This window comes from Lathamus discolor, chromosome 6, assembly GCF_037157495.1.
Source record: "Lathamus discolor isolate bLatDis1 chromosome 6, bLatDis1.hap1, whole genome shotgun sequence".
NCBI classification, from domain to species: Eukaryota; Metazoa; Chordata; class Aves; order Psittaciformes; family Psittacidae; genus Lathamus; species Lathamus discolor.
Window position 1 is genome coordinate 88,173,435 of NC_088889.1, and position 14,586 is coordinate 88,188,020.

Genomic DNA, 14,586 nt, shown 5'->3' on the forward strand with positions numbered 1-14,586 from the left:
TGTGAATGACATTGACAAGGCTTTTATTTTTAGCCTTAGAGATCAGCTTCTAATTCCTTGATTGTATAAAGTCAGTGCCTGAATGCAGAAGTAGCTCTGATGTCTTGAATGGAGAAAGGAACTCTGTGAAATGTGGAAAAGCATCACTACTTACCCTTGGCCTGGGAAGTGGGGTAATACTGGTGTGCATCCATATATATATTGCGTTAGGAAGTAGCCAGTATTTCATGCAGCTCAAGGAATGGCTAGTTAAATATGACACTGAGGTATAAAACTTGGAAACAGTTTTGCAAAGGCATGTTTAAAGAAGGTGGTCTTGAAGTCAGAAAAACAGAGGGCAGAGCTCAGGAGTATCCTCTGTTCAAAAAGAACTTGTGTAATACTTGAATAACATGCCTAGCAGCCTTTTAAATGCATCCTGCCTCTCCCCCTTCCTCAACAGCAGCTGCTGTGCCAGTGCAGGCTGGAACTAATGAGGCAGCACTGACTGTTTCAGAATTTAAGATTTTATTTTCAATTCTCTTTGAATTTAGTTACAGTGGATCCAGAGTTGTGCTTGGCCTCCTCACAATGCAATGGGGAAATGCTGGGAAAGCTTCTCACCTTCTTACAAACTGTACATTTATTCTGCTGAGCAAACCTGGTGCTGCCACTAGAGCATTGCACTGTGGAGGGCTGTCAGCTCCTGATAAGCCGTATTTGAGCTGCTCTGGTGTGGGAGGGTACGGGCTGTAGGCCATGGGCATAGGAATGGGTTAATCCATAGTAAATCAAGCTGTCCTACCTAAAATAGTCTGTGATGATGTGACACAGACTCATGAAAACAAGGTGGGCTTGCCCCACATGGGGCAAAAATATCATGGAAAATTTGGGAGCATCTTGCTGACACTTCCATGCAGCTGGTTTAACTTCCTTTCAAATGTGTATTCAGTTGTTTATGAGCAGCTGGCATGCTGCAGCTCCCTCCAGGTTTATGCCCTTAGCTTTTCTCCTGTTCAAGTTGCCAAGGCCACAGGTAGAGCAAGGAATGTATGGGAAGTGGCTGGCTTCTGCCCAGATTGCAATAGACGTATCCTCCACGTTGTGTTTGACCCACCATGTAGTAGCTGGGATAGAAGATTTTCTTCAGCAGTGAAGAAAGAGAACCTGATGAATAAAAGCCACCCTTTTTCCACCCTGATGCTATAACTGCTTTGGTTACCTCTTATTTCTTGTTTAGTTCCAGGTGAACCACCCAGTTCTGTGTTAGTAACTCCTCATACGACTTCATCTGTCCTTGTGCAGTGGCAGGTAAGCAACATGAAAAGTTTTGGTGTTTCTGGAACAATTTTTTGGTTGCTTTGACTTGTTGGTACAGTTCAAGGGTCATTTTCTTGAGCTTGGAAGTATTGTTGTAAAGTTGAAGGACTGCAGCTACTTTCTTATTTTTCTGATCATGGCATGTATTTTAGCAATGGATGGAAATTTCTGGCAATTGCTGCTACTTTGTGTCCCATGAGGGGGAGCTTGAGAGTTAACAGAGTTTCTGTAGTGATGCCCAAGATCATTGCCTGTACAGATTCTCCTGTCCTTCCATTGCTATCAATAGATGTGCAGCTTTACACTGAAAACATTTAGCAGAGTGTGGAATTGGTAGACATTAGGTAATCAAAAGCTTAGTATCGCTCACGTCGCATACTCCCTCTTTTAGCCGCTGAAATAATCAGAAGTGCTTGCTGTGCCTGAGATCCTGTTCATACCTGTGAGGAACTCCATGTGTCCTTTTGGCTCTTTGAGGGCTAAAATCTGAGATTTCTTCAGAGAAAGGAAAGGAAGTTTGAGCTCTTCGTAACATCTCTGAGTTGGATATGAAAGTATTCATGCCAAGTGTGCATTTTATACAGGCATTTCCTCTGCCTTCCTTTATCTTACAATAGTGGCCTCCTGGGAGATGCTGGAACATTTTGTGACCCCAGTGCTGAGGCTGCTTTTTGCAGAGTGAGCATTAATAGAGGGAACCCAGTGGGGTACTGCGTGTTATCCGTAACCTATTCTGGAAAGCCTTTGCCCACCCTGCTCTCGGGACAGTGTCCCACACACATAATAAGGATAACTTTGGACAGATTACATTATAGTGAAAAATGTACATATGCATTTACAGTACAGATGGGGCTCCTTGCATTTTTGGAAGAAAAATATATGTATGAGGGTCTGTTTATTGCTATGCAGCAGCACTTTAAAAATATGCCTGGCTGTATTGCTGGCTTCCTGGCCCGAGTTCATGCAGCATAATACTGAGCAGCAGCAGTGTTGCTTACAGCATGTTGAATAAATAGGAGATATGTTGAACAGTTTTACCAAAGGAATTGTGGAGAGATGTAAATCTACCATCCCACCTAGTAATAAAAGCCCCCAGTGAAGGAAGAAAGGTATACCAGGAGAGGACAAAGGATGTGAGGCATGATATACTGCAGAAAGAAACATTCCCCCAACTGACTGATTATTGGTGTGTAGTTAATGTGAAATAGATGGTTGTTTAGGTAATTGGATGCTTTTTATTTCATGAAAATGAAATGGGGTTGTTGTGCCAGAGCCTTCTCAAGGGAGTTGTGGGCGATTATATGTCATTACTATGTGTGTATTAATAGGTCCTGGTAATTCAGCTATACTATATTTTTCAAATAAACAAAAATCTTCAAGTCCCACAATAGCCTCCAATTAGGAGAAAGTTTCACAACAGTGCCTAAGAAATAATGTAAACTGAAACCAGCACTCGAGCTAAATGGGGAGTAGATTTCTGAGCAAAGCTACATTTTTAACTTGGAGCTGTGTTAATAATTCACCAAACAAACTGGAGATGCACTATCTGGGCTTTCAGCTGCTAGGTCCAATCACTCCATGATTTTTAAATTTCAAGTAGAAGAAAGTATGTAATTTCCATTGAGATCTGTGGTATCAATAATGCAAGGTTAGTTCAGATGTTCTGGAGGATGTTACGGTTAACATCAGGATCGTGTAGTTCTGCTTCTACCTTAGAGATAACAGTTATTCAAACTTACATTTTAGTCTTTTTTTTCTTTTTTTTTTTTTAAACAGCACGAAAATGTTTCTCTTACTTCTGTACAACATTACAGGCTGCCACTCAGAAGCATTTTACCTATTTCAGCAGATCCCTCAGGCCTTCCTGCAAACCCCTAAATAATCCGTTACATCAAAAGCAGAGTTTTGTCCATGAAAGACAGATAGGAAGGGGAAGACCTGACCTTTTAGCAGAGCACCCTTTTCAGGAAGGCATTATCATTTCCACGGCAAGGAGAAAGGCAGTTTTCAAGCCACTTATTTTCTAAGCTTTCCTGGCCTAAATTTAAAGGAAGGAAAACCAGGAGAAACACATGAAAGTATAAGAAAACAATACTTGCTATCAACAAATCAGTGTTGTACCACAATGAGGGATTAAGCTTTATCTGTTAGGGAGTTATATGGCAGAGCAGGGAGTAACAGTCTCTTTCTCAGCTGCAGCAGTGTTTTCCTTTTAGGATTCTGTGGGATACTCCACCTCAACCTATTATTATTATTATTATTATTATTATTATTATTATTATTATTATTAAAAATATTAACAGTTAAAATAGGAAAATACTTTGGATCTTTCCAAGAGCACCTTCCTTCTAGGTAACAATTACCTGAAACACAAATCCATAGAATAGTCACTGTATTTTTCATTGTGTGTAGTCTGTTTCCATGCTGGATAGGCTTTGTTTTCTTGCAGCCTCTCTTCTCCTTTTGGTGATGCACTGAAGTTGTATTTTGGTAGGATAGTGCTTCCCTCTAGCCTGCCTGGAAAAGGTACCTCATGCTTTGTGTTGTGACTTCTCCCTGCCAGGATAGAGGGAGGCAAGGACTTTGCTGTGTTGTGGAGCCCTTCTCCGCTACGTCATCGTCAGAGCTAAAGCAACTTCAGTATAATACAGAAAACCAAAGAAGAAAGTCAGAAGAATGGAAAAGAAAAAAAGGATCATGATAGATACATGAGTAATTTCCAGTACACCAGATCTCATCTTCTCCACCTTGCAGGGGAGAACGTTTCAGCTGGTCCATGAGTGATCATGTCATCAGACAGCCCTGGTGAAGGCTGTCGCTTTGTTTGGTCTGTTTGCTTAGTCTCTTGGACAAGGGGGCTTAATCCGAGACTAGGAAAGTCTGTTGTACAAGAGGTTGATTTATTTGCCTTGTACAATGGAGCCTGAGAGGGAATATGATTGCCCTTTTCAAAATACATCACAGGTGTAAACACCCCTTAGGGAGAAGAACAGTATAACCCAAAAGGCAATGTTAGCACAGTAACAAATGGTTATAGGCTAGCTATGAATTATTTAGATTGGAGATTAAATGAAGGTTTCTAACCACCCAGGTAGTGAGGCTTGGAACAGCTTTCCAGTAGGAATACTGGGAAGCAGAAAAATCACGTTTTTTGGTGGAATTTCTGATTGTGAAATGGACTTTAAGAAGGTGACTTTCTGCAGTCTTGAAGGCGTAGTCCTGATGATTCCTGAGGTCTTTCACAATCTTCATTCCTAGGTCATTCTGTAAGGCAGATGCTAAATAATAGCAAAAGGTGGTCAGAGTTTCTCCAAAGGATAGAGCATAATAATGAGCATAAAATGATGATGAATGAGGTTCTCCAACCATGCAGAGCAAGTACAGCAAGATCTTAGGACTACTGGACTGCTTTCAGCAGGCTCTGGGCAGGACAACTGCCAAAGAAGGCTGCTTCTTTCAGGAGTATTTCTCCTCCTTTTCCTGGTAGCTGTGTAGCTTTTTTACACACTGCTTCACATAATTTTATTTTTTTGTTTCCATATACTGCAATCTGTCTACTTAATTCCTTCAGCCAAAGCAAAGCCTCTGCCCTGAGACAGGACTATCCATGCTGTCCTCTTGCCATCATAATGAAGTAATGGAAAATTCTTGTCATTTCCGGAAGCAGAATACTAGGTTATTACCGAATATCTTCCCCCTTTCCTAGTCTTCCTTTCTTCATCAAAATTACATGTGGTATTACATTGTATTGTGACAGTGTTTCACACCAGAGGTTAATTCCACATTGGGCTGGTTTTCCTCAGTAGAGTTCTCAAGACTGCTAGGGATCTTTCTGGATTAAAGGTGAGATCATCATTAAAATCCTTTTCATTTATACTTTCAGCCTCTTAAATTTCAGTACAAGAATCTTTAGAAGATAAATGGCTCAGGGCATCTTTTCTTCTCTGCAGTTCTTAGCCTGTATTAGACTCATGAAAGTAATTTTTTTCACCAAACATAAAGAATCCCTCTGCTTGTCTCTATTTAAGCAAGCCATTCAGACAAAAATCTCCTTTTCGGTGTTCTGGCTGTGTATCTCTATCTGAAGGAAGATGTGAGGGGCTGCTGATAATCCTTGCTTGAGGTACTATGTCTTTGAGCATCTTCCAGCATGTTGCAGAAGGAAAAAACCCTCATATCTGGGTCAGCTCTGTGATCATACGTCCTGTACTGCTCCAAGCTGTTACGGGAGAGACCTGGGTTTGCCTATGGGATTGGACCTATGCAACACACCAGAGTCCATTATACTGTGACTCTTCTCTAAATACCTGTCTGAGGCTACTAGATGTATTTTCTTCTTCCTAATCATAGCTGGAATACACCAATTCTTTGTTATTTTCTCATGTCTTTTCAGTAAAATCATGCCAAATGAAGAATGTTGTATGAACAGTCCCCAAGGAAAATAACCACTATAGAAATGCTGTCTTTGACAAAATAATTTCTTTCTTTTAGTCTTAGAAGAAGTGAAATACTGTTTTGCTGTTCCACTGTTGGTGGCCAGCACTACTATGCACTTTCAGGGGCATGCTTATTTATGTTCTTCATCACACACAAGTTTCTGTGCACCAAGAAGGAAAGGAGCTTAGCTCTTAGTGTAGTGCATCAGGTGTCAGTCTTAAATAAAGAGCCTTTTGTAACTGCCACAGCTGAGTGAGGTCATCAAAGTTGCCTTTAACTTGTGTTTTTCAAATCACAGAACCTTTGATGCTGTATATTCCCTGTATATTATTCATGTCTGTTTTCACCAGAGAGCACTGTGTCCCTTTGCACAGGACCAGTGTCAGCTACTGCCTGTTGTGATGGATGTTTGTTGCAATGCTTATCTTAACAAGCCTGTTCTTATGTGAATGTTTTTCAGCCACCCAAAGTTGAGAGTCTAAATGGCTTGCTCTTGGGATACCGGATCTACTATCGGGAGCTGGATTATGACACTGGATCTGGAACAGAAACCAAAACCATTCAGAATCCTTCAGCTTTAAGAGCAGAGCTCACACGTAAGCCTGTGTTTTGGACCTTGTAATACCCCAGAATGGTAATCTGCCATTATGCCAAGCACTGTATGCTCTCTTGCCCCATGGAAGTAACACACAGTTGTGTCTAAGAGTGCTTGGGATAATCTAGCTTTTACAAACTCAGGCTGAAGATGCTGGAAAATGATTGTAACTTCTGTCTGATCAGCATCACTTGTAATGGTGCATGCTAATCTATGCCAGCATGCTCAAACTGATGTTCTGTCCCCCATATAGCCTCTGATTTCCTGCTTTCTGCTACCTCCATTTCATGATTACCCTGGTATACTTTGTTCTGCCATCAGTCAAAAGAGTTCATTTTCCTCAGCTGGGAACTTTTTTCTTTCTTGTTATTTTTTAGTAGTTTTTATAAGTGACAGTTTGGATTTGTAGTATCAGAAAACAGATCAGGAGAAATGTTAAACATAATTTTTACAATTTCAAAGTGCTTGTCCCTGCTTTGGAAGTAAATAGCAAAAATGAGCAAGAATTTCAAGGTGCATGTTTGCCATGTTAGTCACTGGGATTTTTAGGCTCACATGGAAGGAAGGTGCAGAGGAATGCTAGAAAAATGAAAAGGATTTTTAGACAAAAGCTAGGAAGGAAATCAGAGGGAAGAATAGGCAGAATAAGATGATTTGAGGCAAAGATGTGAACACTCAGTAGCCGGACAGATGCATATGGTCCAGGAATAAGACATGCTCACAGAGGGGCCAACTTTTGTCCTGCTTGATGTGGAATATTCAAAATAAGATAATACTCCAAGAGCAGCAGAATAGGGTTGAGTGAGACTATTCTAATATCTTAAATCCTCTTCCATGTTTCCACGAGCCCATAAAAGTGGTTTCTACAAAAGGGAGAGTAGTCTGTATGGGGGTATGGAAAAAGTGGATGCTTTAACTATAACGTAAGCACCTAACTCTGACCTCACTTAATGCAGTCAGTGCTGAATGAGACTTCTCAGACTGCACACAGTTTTAACCAGGAGAGAGTAGAGATGTAAAGCTCCTACAGGTGTAAGTATTCATAAGGGATTTTTCCACACAAAAGCTGACTATGTATATAATCATGAAATAATAACTTTGGATGCTCTCTAGTCTCACAAGCCAGGGAGCCTGTGAAACCTACTGGTTTCCTGTCTTCCCTCTTCTTGGCTGGCCCTGCATCTATGTTCATAATAGCTGTAGAGTAGAAAAAAAAATGTGCTGTACTTCTCCAGGAAGTCAAGAGAGAGAAAGGGGTGGAGAAAAGTGTATTTTAAGAGGAATTTCCTTCTTTCTCCTCATGATATGACAATCCGCACCTTAACACCTCTGTTACTCACTGACCTGCAGTTTTGCACAGCTTAGCGTATTATTACAATTCACTCACAGCAGGAATACTGAATTCTGTAAGTGAAGCTGTGGGGAATCTAACACACGTTTAAAGAAACAGGTCCTGTTCTATTGTAAGTGTTGTTTTTTTGTGGCCCACGTTCCAGGTCTTTACCCTGCAGCTCTTAAGGTTTTGAATTTTGCGTGTTGAGAAATGAGGAGGTAATACAATGCTGAGAATTTCCCCCCTGTAAATTGTTTCCTTTTTACACGTTTGTTCTATTTAATATAGGTGTCAGAACATTTCTGTGTTGTATATTTGTGGGATTCTCTGTTTGAGGAGGAAATGAAACAGCCCCGTGTGAGTGACATGCTTTTGATGTGTTATGAGAGAGTGATGTGATTTTATTGTCCTTCAAGGTATAGTCCTAAAGCTCAAACTGTGTATGTGTGTGCTGCATCATTTGCCTCTGTCTGCTGTACATCATTTGCAATAACTATTTCCTTGCACTGTAACAAGCTTTCTGCTTTGCTTACCCTGAATAGCCCAAAGCAGCTTCAAGACAGTGAACAGCAGCTCTGCATTAACGACGTATGAATTAACACGTAAGTGCATATTGCCTTTAGATGAGACTCTTGTAATGGTTCAAAATACACTACAGGCAAACTCCTGTAGTTGTCCTCAGTGGATCTATTAGATATCAACACAGATTAATGATTCTGCTTCTTTGAGCTTCTTTTTCTTTAAGCCTTAGCATTCTCTACATCAAGAGGCACTGATGATGCAAGTAGGTAGCTGTTGTAAAAATGTGGCTGCTGGGAAGGTAAAACATTTTTGACTGTAACAACCCAGTATTGCTAATGCTAAATGAATTTTGATTCGCTTGCTACATATTTTGCAGTCCATCTGAGTTTAGCTGCATCACATCATTAGTCCTGTGATTCAAGCATTGCGATGCTCAGGCATTCTGTGGAGTAGGAGGCCAGTTTAGAGTGAGCCCAATGAATTTATGTGCATCTCCAGAGGTGTTTTCAATTGGAAATGAATAAAATAGCATTCGACAGAGTTAAAAGGCAAGTTGCTTTGTGGTGATGATGGTTCACTAGATAGGTTTTGCCCAAGGCTTTTGAGTCACAGATTGTGATGAGCTAAAAAAAAAAATGAAGCCCTATCCCCACTGAAACTTGCATGCATGAACTCTCATGTGTTCCATTTTCATCCACATCCTGTTAACACTAACATCTCCCTTCTGACTTTTCATGGTAGCAATTAAAGTTTCCCTGTACAAGCTACCCAGTACTATATCTTATATATATTCCTGGGGTTTGTTTATTTGTTTGTTTACAAACTTAGTAGCGTTACTGCTGATTTGCTTGCTCCATGTTTTGCAGTCCATCTGCGTTTAATGGTATCACATACATCAGATATCATTTGTAGTGTGCCTGAGACTGGGGAATGATGCTGGACTATGAGTCACATACAGGAGCACAACAGCTGTAAACACTTCCATGAAACTGAATTTCATGAACCTGTATGATTAGGCTTATTGAACCTTGCCAAACTGATGGCATACTGTCAGCCACAGAGTTAAAGGTACTCTGATTCATGAATAGCGGATATTATTGGCAAAGGGAGAAACTTGGACCCTTGACCATGTGTGTCTTAATCAATTCAGTGCTCATCTAAATAGGGCAATTTATATTATTGATCTCTCCCTTACTCTGAATTTCACTGCTAAATATTGTGGCTGATAAATATTTGTTAGGATTGATTCTTTCATCCTGAAAAAGCAAAGTCTGAAACTGCTCAGGCGCTGCCTCCCCTGCTGACGTTGACATGATTTCTCCTTCACCCTTGTTTGCATCTGTTAATTACCCTCATACAGTTGGGTTCTCTAGATCTGTTCACTGCTCTCACTCTCCTACCTCATCTGTCAGAGTAATTTCTGTATGTTGGCAAAGAAATTGATTGCCAAATTGAGTCTAGACTCCAAATTCTCCTTTCTCTTTGTGATTGATGTTCAGGCTGTGGTCACTTTGAACAAGAGGTACCCATGCAGTACTTGAGATGGGACTCCAGATTCCCCACTGCAGATCTTCTGCAGCCTGCTTCAGAAGGCTTGCAGTTGCTAAATGATTCCTTAGATAAAAGTCCCTGAGGTTAGGAAAAGGCTTGAAACCACTTTTCTACCACGAGATCAAAATGAGCTTGTAAAGCTCATTCAAAGCAAAGTCCTGCCTTTTTATGTCTTTGAAAATGACCTAGCAGTATTCTTCTAGCTAGTTACTCATCAGAAATGATTCCTCCTACTGAAGCAACAGTGTGAGGAAACACTGGAAAATCCTGACATTTCATTGCAAAGATCTTTCATAATTAGGCAAATCCTGCAGTGATGTGTGAGTTAAGGAAGGAAGTAGATGTTGCATCACTGTACTGTTCTAATGCCATGTTTCACAAGAGGGAAGTCTGGTGATAAGGAGGTGATGGAGTCTAGATAATATAAATAATATTCTATAATATATAATAGAATAATGTAATATTTTACTTTTGCAGAGTTGAAGAAATACAAGAGATACGAAGTATTAATGACAGCATATAATATAATTGGTGAGAGCCCTACCAGCGCACCAGTGGAAGTGTTTGTGGGTGAAGCAGGTAGGTAAAGGAAAATCAGTTTATTAGTTTTTTTTTTGTTTGTTTTGGTTTTTTGTTTTTGTTTTTTTTTTTTGTTACCAGAATGTTTTAGTATTCTCCAGAGAATATTCAATATTTGTCCCGGAAAAGGGATGGTGAAAATTCCCAGTCATGATCACTAACAGTTTCTTTTAGCATCCTCTCCAGGAATAGGTTGTCACTGACAGTTCATTGCCATATGAAAGCCAGTGGGTCTACACAAACAAGGGGAGAAAAGGCATTTGAAAGAAAGAAGAGAAAATCTGTTTGGAGTTGCAGGAGGATGACTGTTCATACCAAATTAGCTTGAGGGAAAAACTGACTCAAGTTAAAGAAGTGAAAAGTGGAGCACAGGCAAGCCACAAGGGAAAAGAAACAAAACTACAAAACAAGGGAGGCTTGGAAAGCTGCTTTTATTTTATAACTCTCTGTGTAGAGACATTGCCTGTGTGGAGACGTACATCCTGCATGCCTGTGCCACACCTTGCTGTATTTTTATGCTCTTGAAGTCAAGAAGACACTATGTCTAGTTTACTGCTAGCTTTGGAGGCATAGATGATGATTACACTCAGGAACATGCAGACTTTATAGCTGCATACAGCCTTTACAAAAGCTCAGAGTCATGCATTTGCTTGTTATGGGTCTACTGCATGAATCCAGGCTGTATTTATGAAATGTAACTTGTCCATCATGTTAAAATCCCTCTATTGAAAGGCTGGAGGTGGAAATAAGGATGAGACAGTTAACCAGACACATTCTTTGAATGTTTTGTGAGACTGGTGATTTTGCAGAGCCCAGATAACCTGCAGCTGAGTCTGTTCTGGGTAACTCTACCCAGAGAAGCGCAGGACTGGAATAGCTGATGTCTTCCTCACAGCCACAGCAGCAGTGCTGTATTTATGGTGACCCCAGCTGGAAAGAGGCTGGTGCTGAAATAGTTGTTAGTTACCGTATCAATTTCTGCAGCAGTATCTTTTGAAGCTTAGAACAAGAATAGGCAACACGCACCCTCCTGTTGTTCACTCTGCCGCCGTGAAGGGATCTGATTACACTTCTGTTCTTCTGTCTCAAGGCTAGGATGTAGAAGCTATCAAACCCAGCAATAATTCATTTTATTCTTATTCATTAAATATTCTATTGCTGAAAACTAAGCAAAGCACATCTTTTTTAAACCCTACTGTACATTTTTTAACTCTACTTAACCTTTTCATTTCAAATATGGTGAAACATTCACTATCTGCCTCTGCAAACATCATAAATTAATCAGAACAGAATGGTTCTGCAGACAGCTGGCAATATTTACATCTTTTTCTAGTTTGCTGCTGCTCTTACTTGTGCAACTGCAGTGAAGAAAGCCCCAAGTGGAGCCAACTGTAGCTGGCATCAAAATACATTTTTTGTTTCAGAGCTCAGTATCTCACTGCTGCAAATGGACCAGCACATGCATTTATACACATGTACACAGCACAGAAAGTCAGCTGGGGAAAACAAGGAAACGCTCATACATCGTGTCTTTTAATCCCACTGTCCAGGTCTTCCTTATCACAACTCAGATAGAGAACAAGGCAGTGGAAGAAGCCAAACTTGGGAGGAAACTGATACATCCAGGAGACTTTTTTTCACAGGCAGGACTGGTATATCTGAAGTTTTAGCATGACTCTGATGGGTTCTTTTTAGAGATCCTGGATTTACCTCTGGTTAGGGACAGTCCAAGGTTCATGTGGTAGAAATGATGAATGTAGGATCTTCCTGCCAATTTTCACTCTTGTTGTGTGAAGTTATTACACTTTGTTATAGAACTGCCTCTTCCACCTCCAGAACTGGCTGTGATTTATACTGTGAGTAAAGTGATTGGAGCTGGTATTGCAATTTAGGTTTCAAATTGATTTGTGACACCTTTGAGTTTAAGTGTGCTGTGGAAATACAAGTTTTTTGTTGTTATTGTTTGCTTGATATTCTTACCCATGGTAAAGGCAGTTAAGCAGTAAGCTGGAAAAAATGGGTCTGCTTAGCTTCAGCAACTGGAGCATCCATGTCAGAAATAGAGAAAACCTGCCCAATAAACAAGTGCTGACAACACAGGCATAGCACTAAACACAAAATGACTGAAGGGAACCAGTCTCCAGGCTGAAAGCCCCATATAGCATGTATCTCAGTATTGCTAAATAGCGCTTCCTTCTTCCATATGTGTTCCAGTAATTCAGGTAGGTGCAAGAACATTCCTCTCTCCGTTGTAAAAAAGAATATACAGCACTTGCCTTTGGGAAAGTGTGCTGGGTTTAGGCCAGCTCAGTCAAATACCCAATACTGTGCAGTTCTGGTGGGTGTTTTCATACAGTGTGGGGCACCTGGGAATAATACAGAGGGTTGATAGGCTGTTCAGCTTCTGTGTCTGATGCAGACAAATGAATGATGCAGAAGGAAGTGTGTCTAATTCCTTGCTTCCTCCTTGTCCTCTCCTCTGTTAGATTGCAAGATTTTCCTACCCTCATATCTGTATTTTTACAATAAAAGCTCCAGTAATGGAACCTCCTGACAAATTGGGAACAAAACCATTAAAACCAACCTTCTGCCAGATTGGCCAGTCAAACAAAAAACACCCAATGGGAAGGTTCTGGAGTGCCATTGAGCTGTACCCTAGTCAACAGCCTCCCCGGGCAGCCCAAGTGCTCAGGTCTCACCTGCCTCTGACTGATGGGCAGGGAGAGATTTGGAGGGAGAACAACCTGCTTGTACGCCACAGGCCGGGCCTGAGTAACAGACCTCTGTATCCTGACTTGCCTGGTGAATAAGGGAGCCGGATGCAAATGGTTTGGGTTTTGGTGATTTGGTTTGGAGCAAAACCTTTTTACAGTAGCCTATAAGATCAAAGGCTCAAAATTGAGTTCTGCCTGAATGTTTGCAAGAATCACTGGCATGGAGAGCAGTTCTTCCTCATGTCAGGAGAGTGGGCTGGGAGTCCTTGTGCTCAGCACAGCCAGGAAGGACATGCTGCCTGCTCAGTCTGAACAGAGCCAGTTCCTTCCCCCACCTGCCTCAAGCATCTGGATCTCTCTCCTCCACAGACTAGAAGATTCTTGTAATTTTGCCTTTCTAGAGCTGGCTGCAGCTCTGCCCTGCTCATTAGAGAACCATGTGCATCTCCTGACAAATGACAGAAAAATTGAAAGCCACCACTTGCAGAAATTAGGAAGGGAGTCATAGCCCGTTGGCAAACCCCCTTCTCACCTTGTTAATTCATTTAACAGTTCAGCTGTCAGGGATGCTGGCTTTGATTGGAAAGGCAGTGAGTGTTCAGCAAGAGGCTGGCTACTGATATTCATCCCAGCCCTAAATGTAGCTGCTACCAGAGGTGCTGTTCTGCTCAAACGAAATTAAGACTCTGTTAGAGCAGCCACTATATCAAGAGCTTTATTCTACCAGGTTGCTGTCACTATCTGATTGTGTGGTGGGCTCTGGAGTTGAGGAGAGTCCACCACCTGCATTTTAATTAAACACTCTGGGGCAGACGTGCTTCACCTAATCTGGGAAGGTGAATAAAATGGAAGGTAGCAATACAAATCCTCTGCTAACGAGCCTGCAGCCTCCAGTGCTTCTCCCATATACTCAAAGCTGGCTTGGATGAAAAATAATGGAATTCATAATTTCTTCCAGCAGCTGCTGCCAGAGGAGAGTGTGTGTGCATGGAGAGGAAGTAGCAGAAGGGGTGAAGTGCACCCAGAGACACTAGCCTTTAAACTGGTTGTAAATCCATTTGTGTAAAGAGGGGAGTGATTTGTGTCATTATAACTGATGGTGACATTGGTGACCTTCAGAATTCACAAGAAATGATGAGGGTGGTTTGTTGTTGTTGTTGTTCTTTTTAATAATGACCTCTGAATGCTGGTAGAGCAGTGGGAAAGACAAGCAGTAAGAACAGCTGGGAGACAGATCCCCTTCTTAGAAGTCAGTTGTTGAAATGCTGCCTTGGTTGTACCATTATCTTTCAGAAAAGGTTTCCTGGCCATCTTGCTTTCTTCCAAGTGAAATTGTAGCTTGGAAAGAAACAGGGGTGGGACAGGTGATCATTTGCTTCTTACCTCTCTTTTCTTACTGTCTTAGAAAACCTGAGTCTACCTCTTGGTGCAAAGCTAGCAGACACCAAAGCAAATGTCCCACTGTTACCTGCGGTTATCCTCTGCCCTTCTGCCTGCAGTTCCACACGTGTTCCTGGAGCTTACAGTCTTTATTTTGTTCACTATAGCTGACAAAT

General features: G+C 41.2%; 1 protein-coding gene across 3 annotated transcripts in view; it reads left to right on the forward strand.

Annotated features, from left to right (window-relative positions):
- Nucleotides 1-14,586, forward strand: part of SDK1 (sidekick cell adhesion molecule 1) — a 420,202-nt gene that overhangs the window by 360,494 nt on the left and 45,122 nt on the right. For 2 of the 3 annotated variants that reach the window (XM_065684560.1, XM_065684561.1), the window contains exons 33-36: nt 1,220-1,290; nt 6,197-6,332; nt 8,207-8,266; nt 10,215-10,316. In XM_065684560.1, coding sequence (XP_065540632.1) covers nt 1,220-1,290; nt 6,197-6,332; nt 8,207-8,266; nt 10,215-10,316 — 369 coding nt within the window. The remainder of the gene's footprint in view (nt 1-1,219; nt 1,291-6,196; nt 6,333-8,206; nt 8,267-10,214; nt 10,317-14,586) is intronic. The other variant, XM_065684562.1, reaches the window with a different exon arrangement.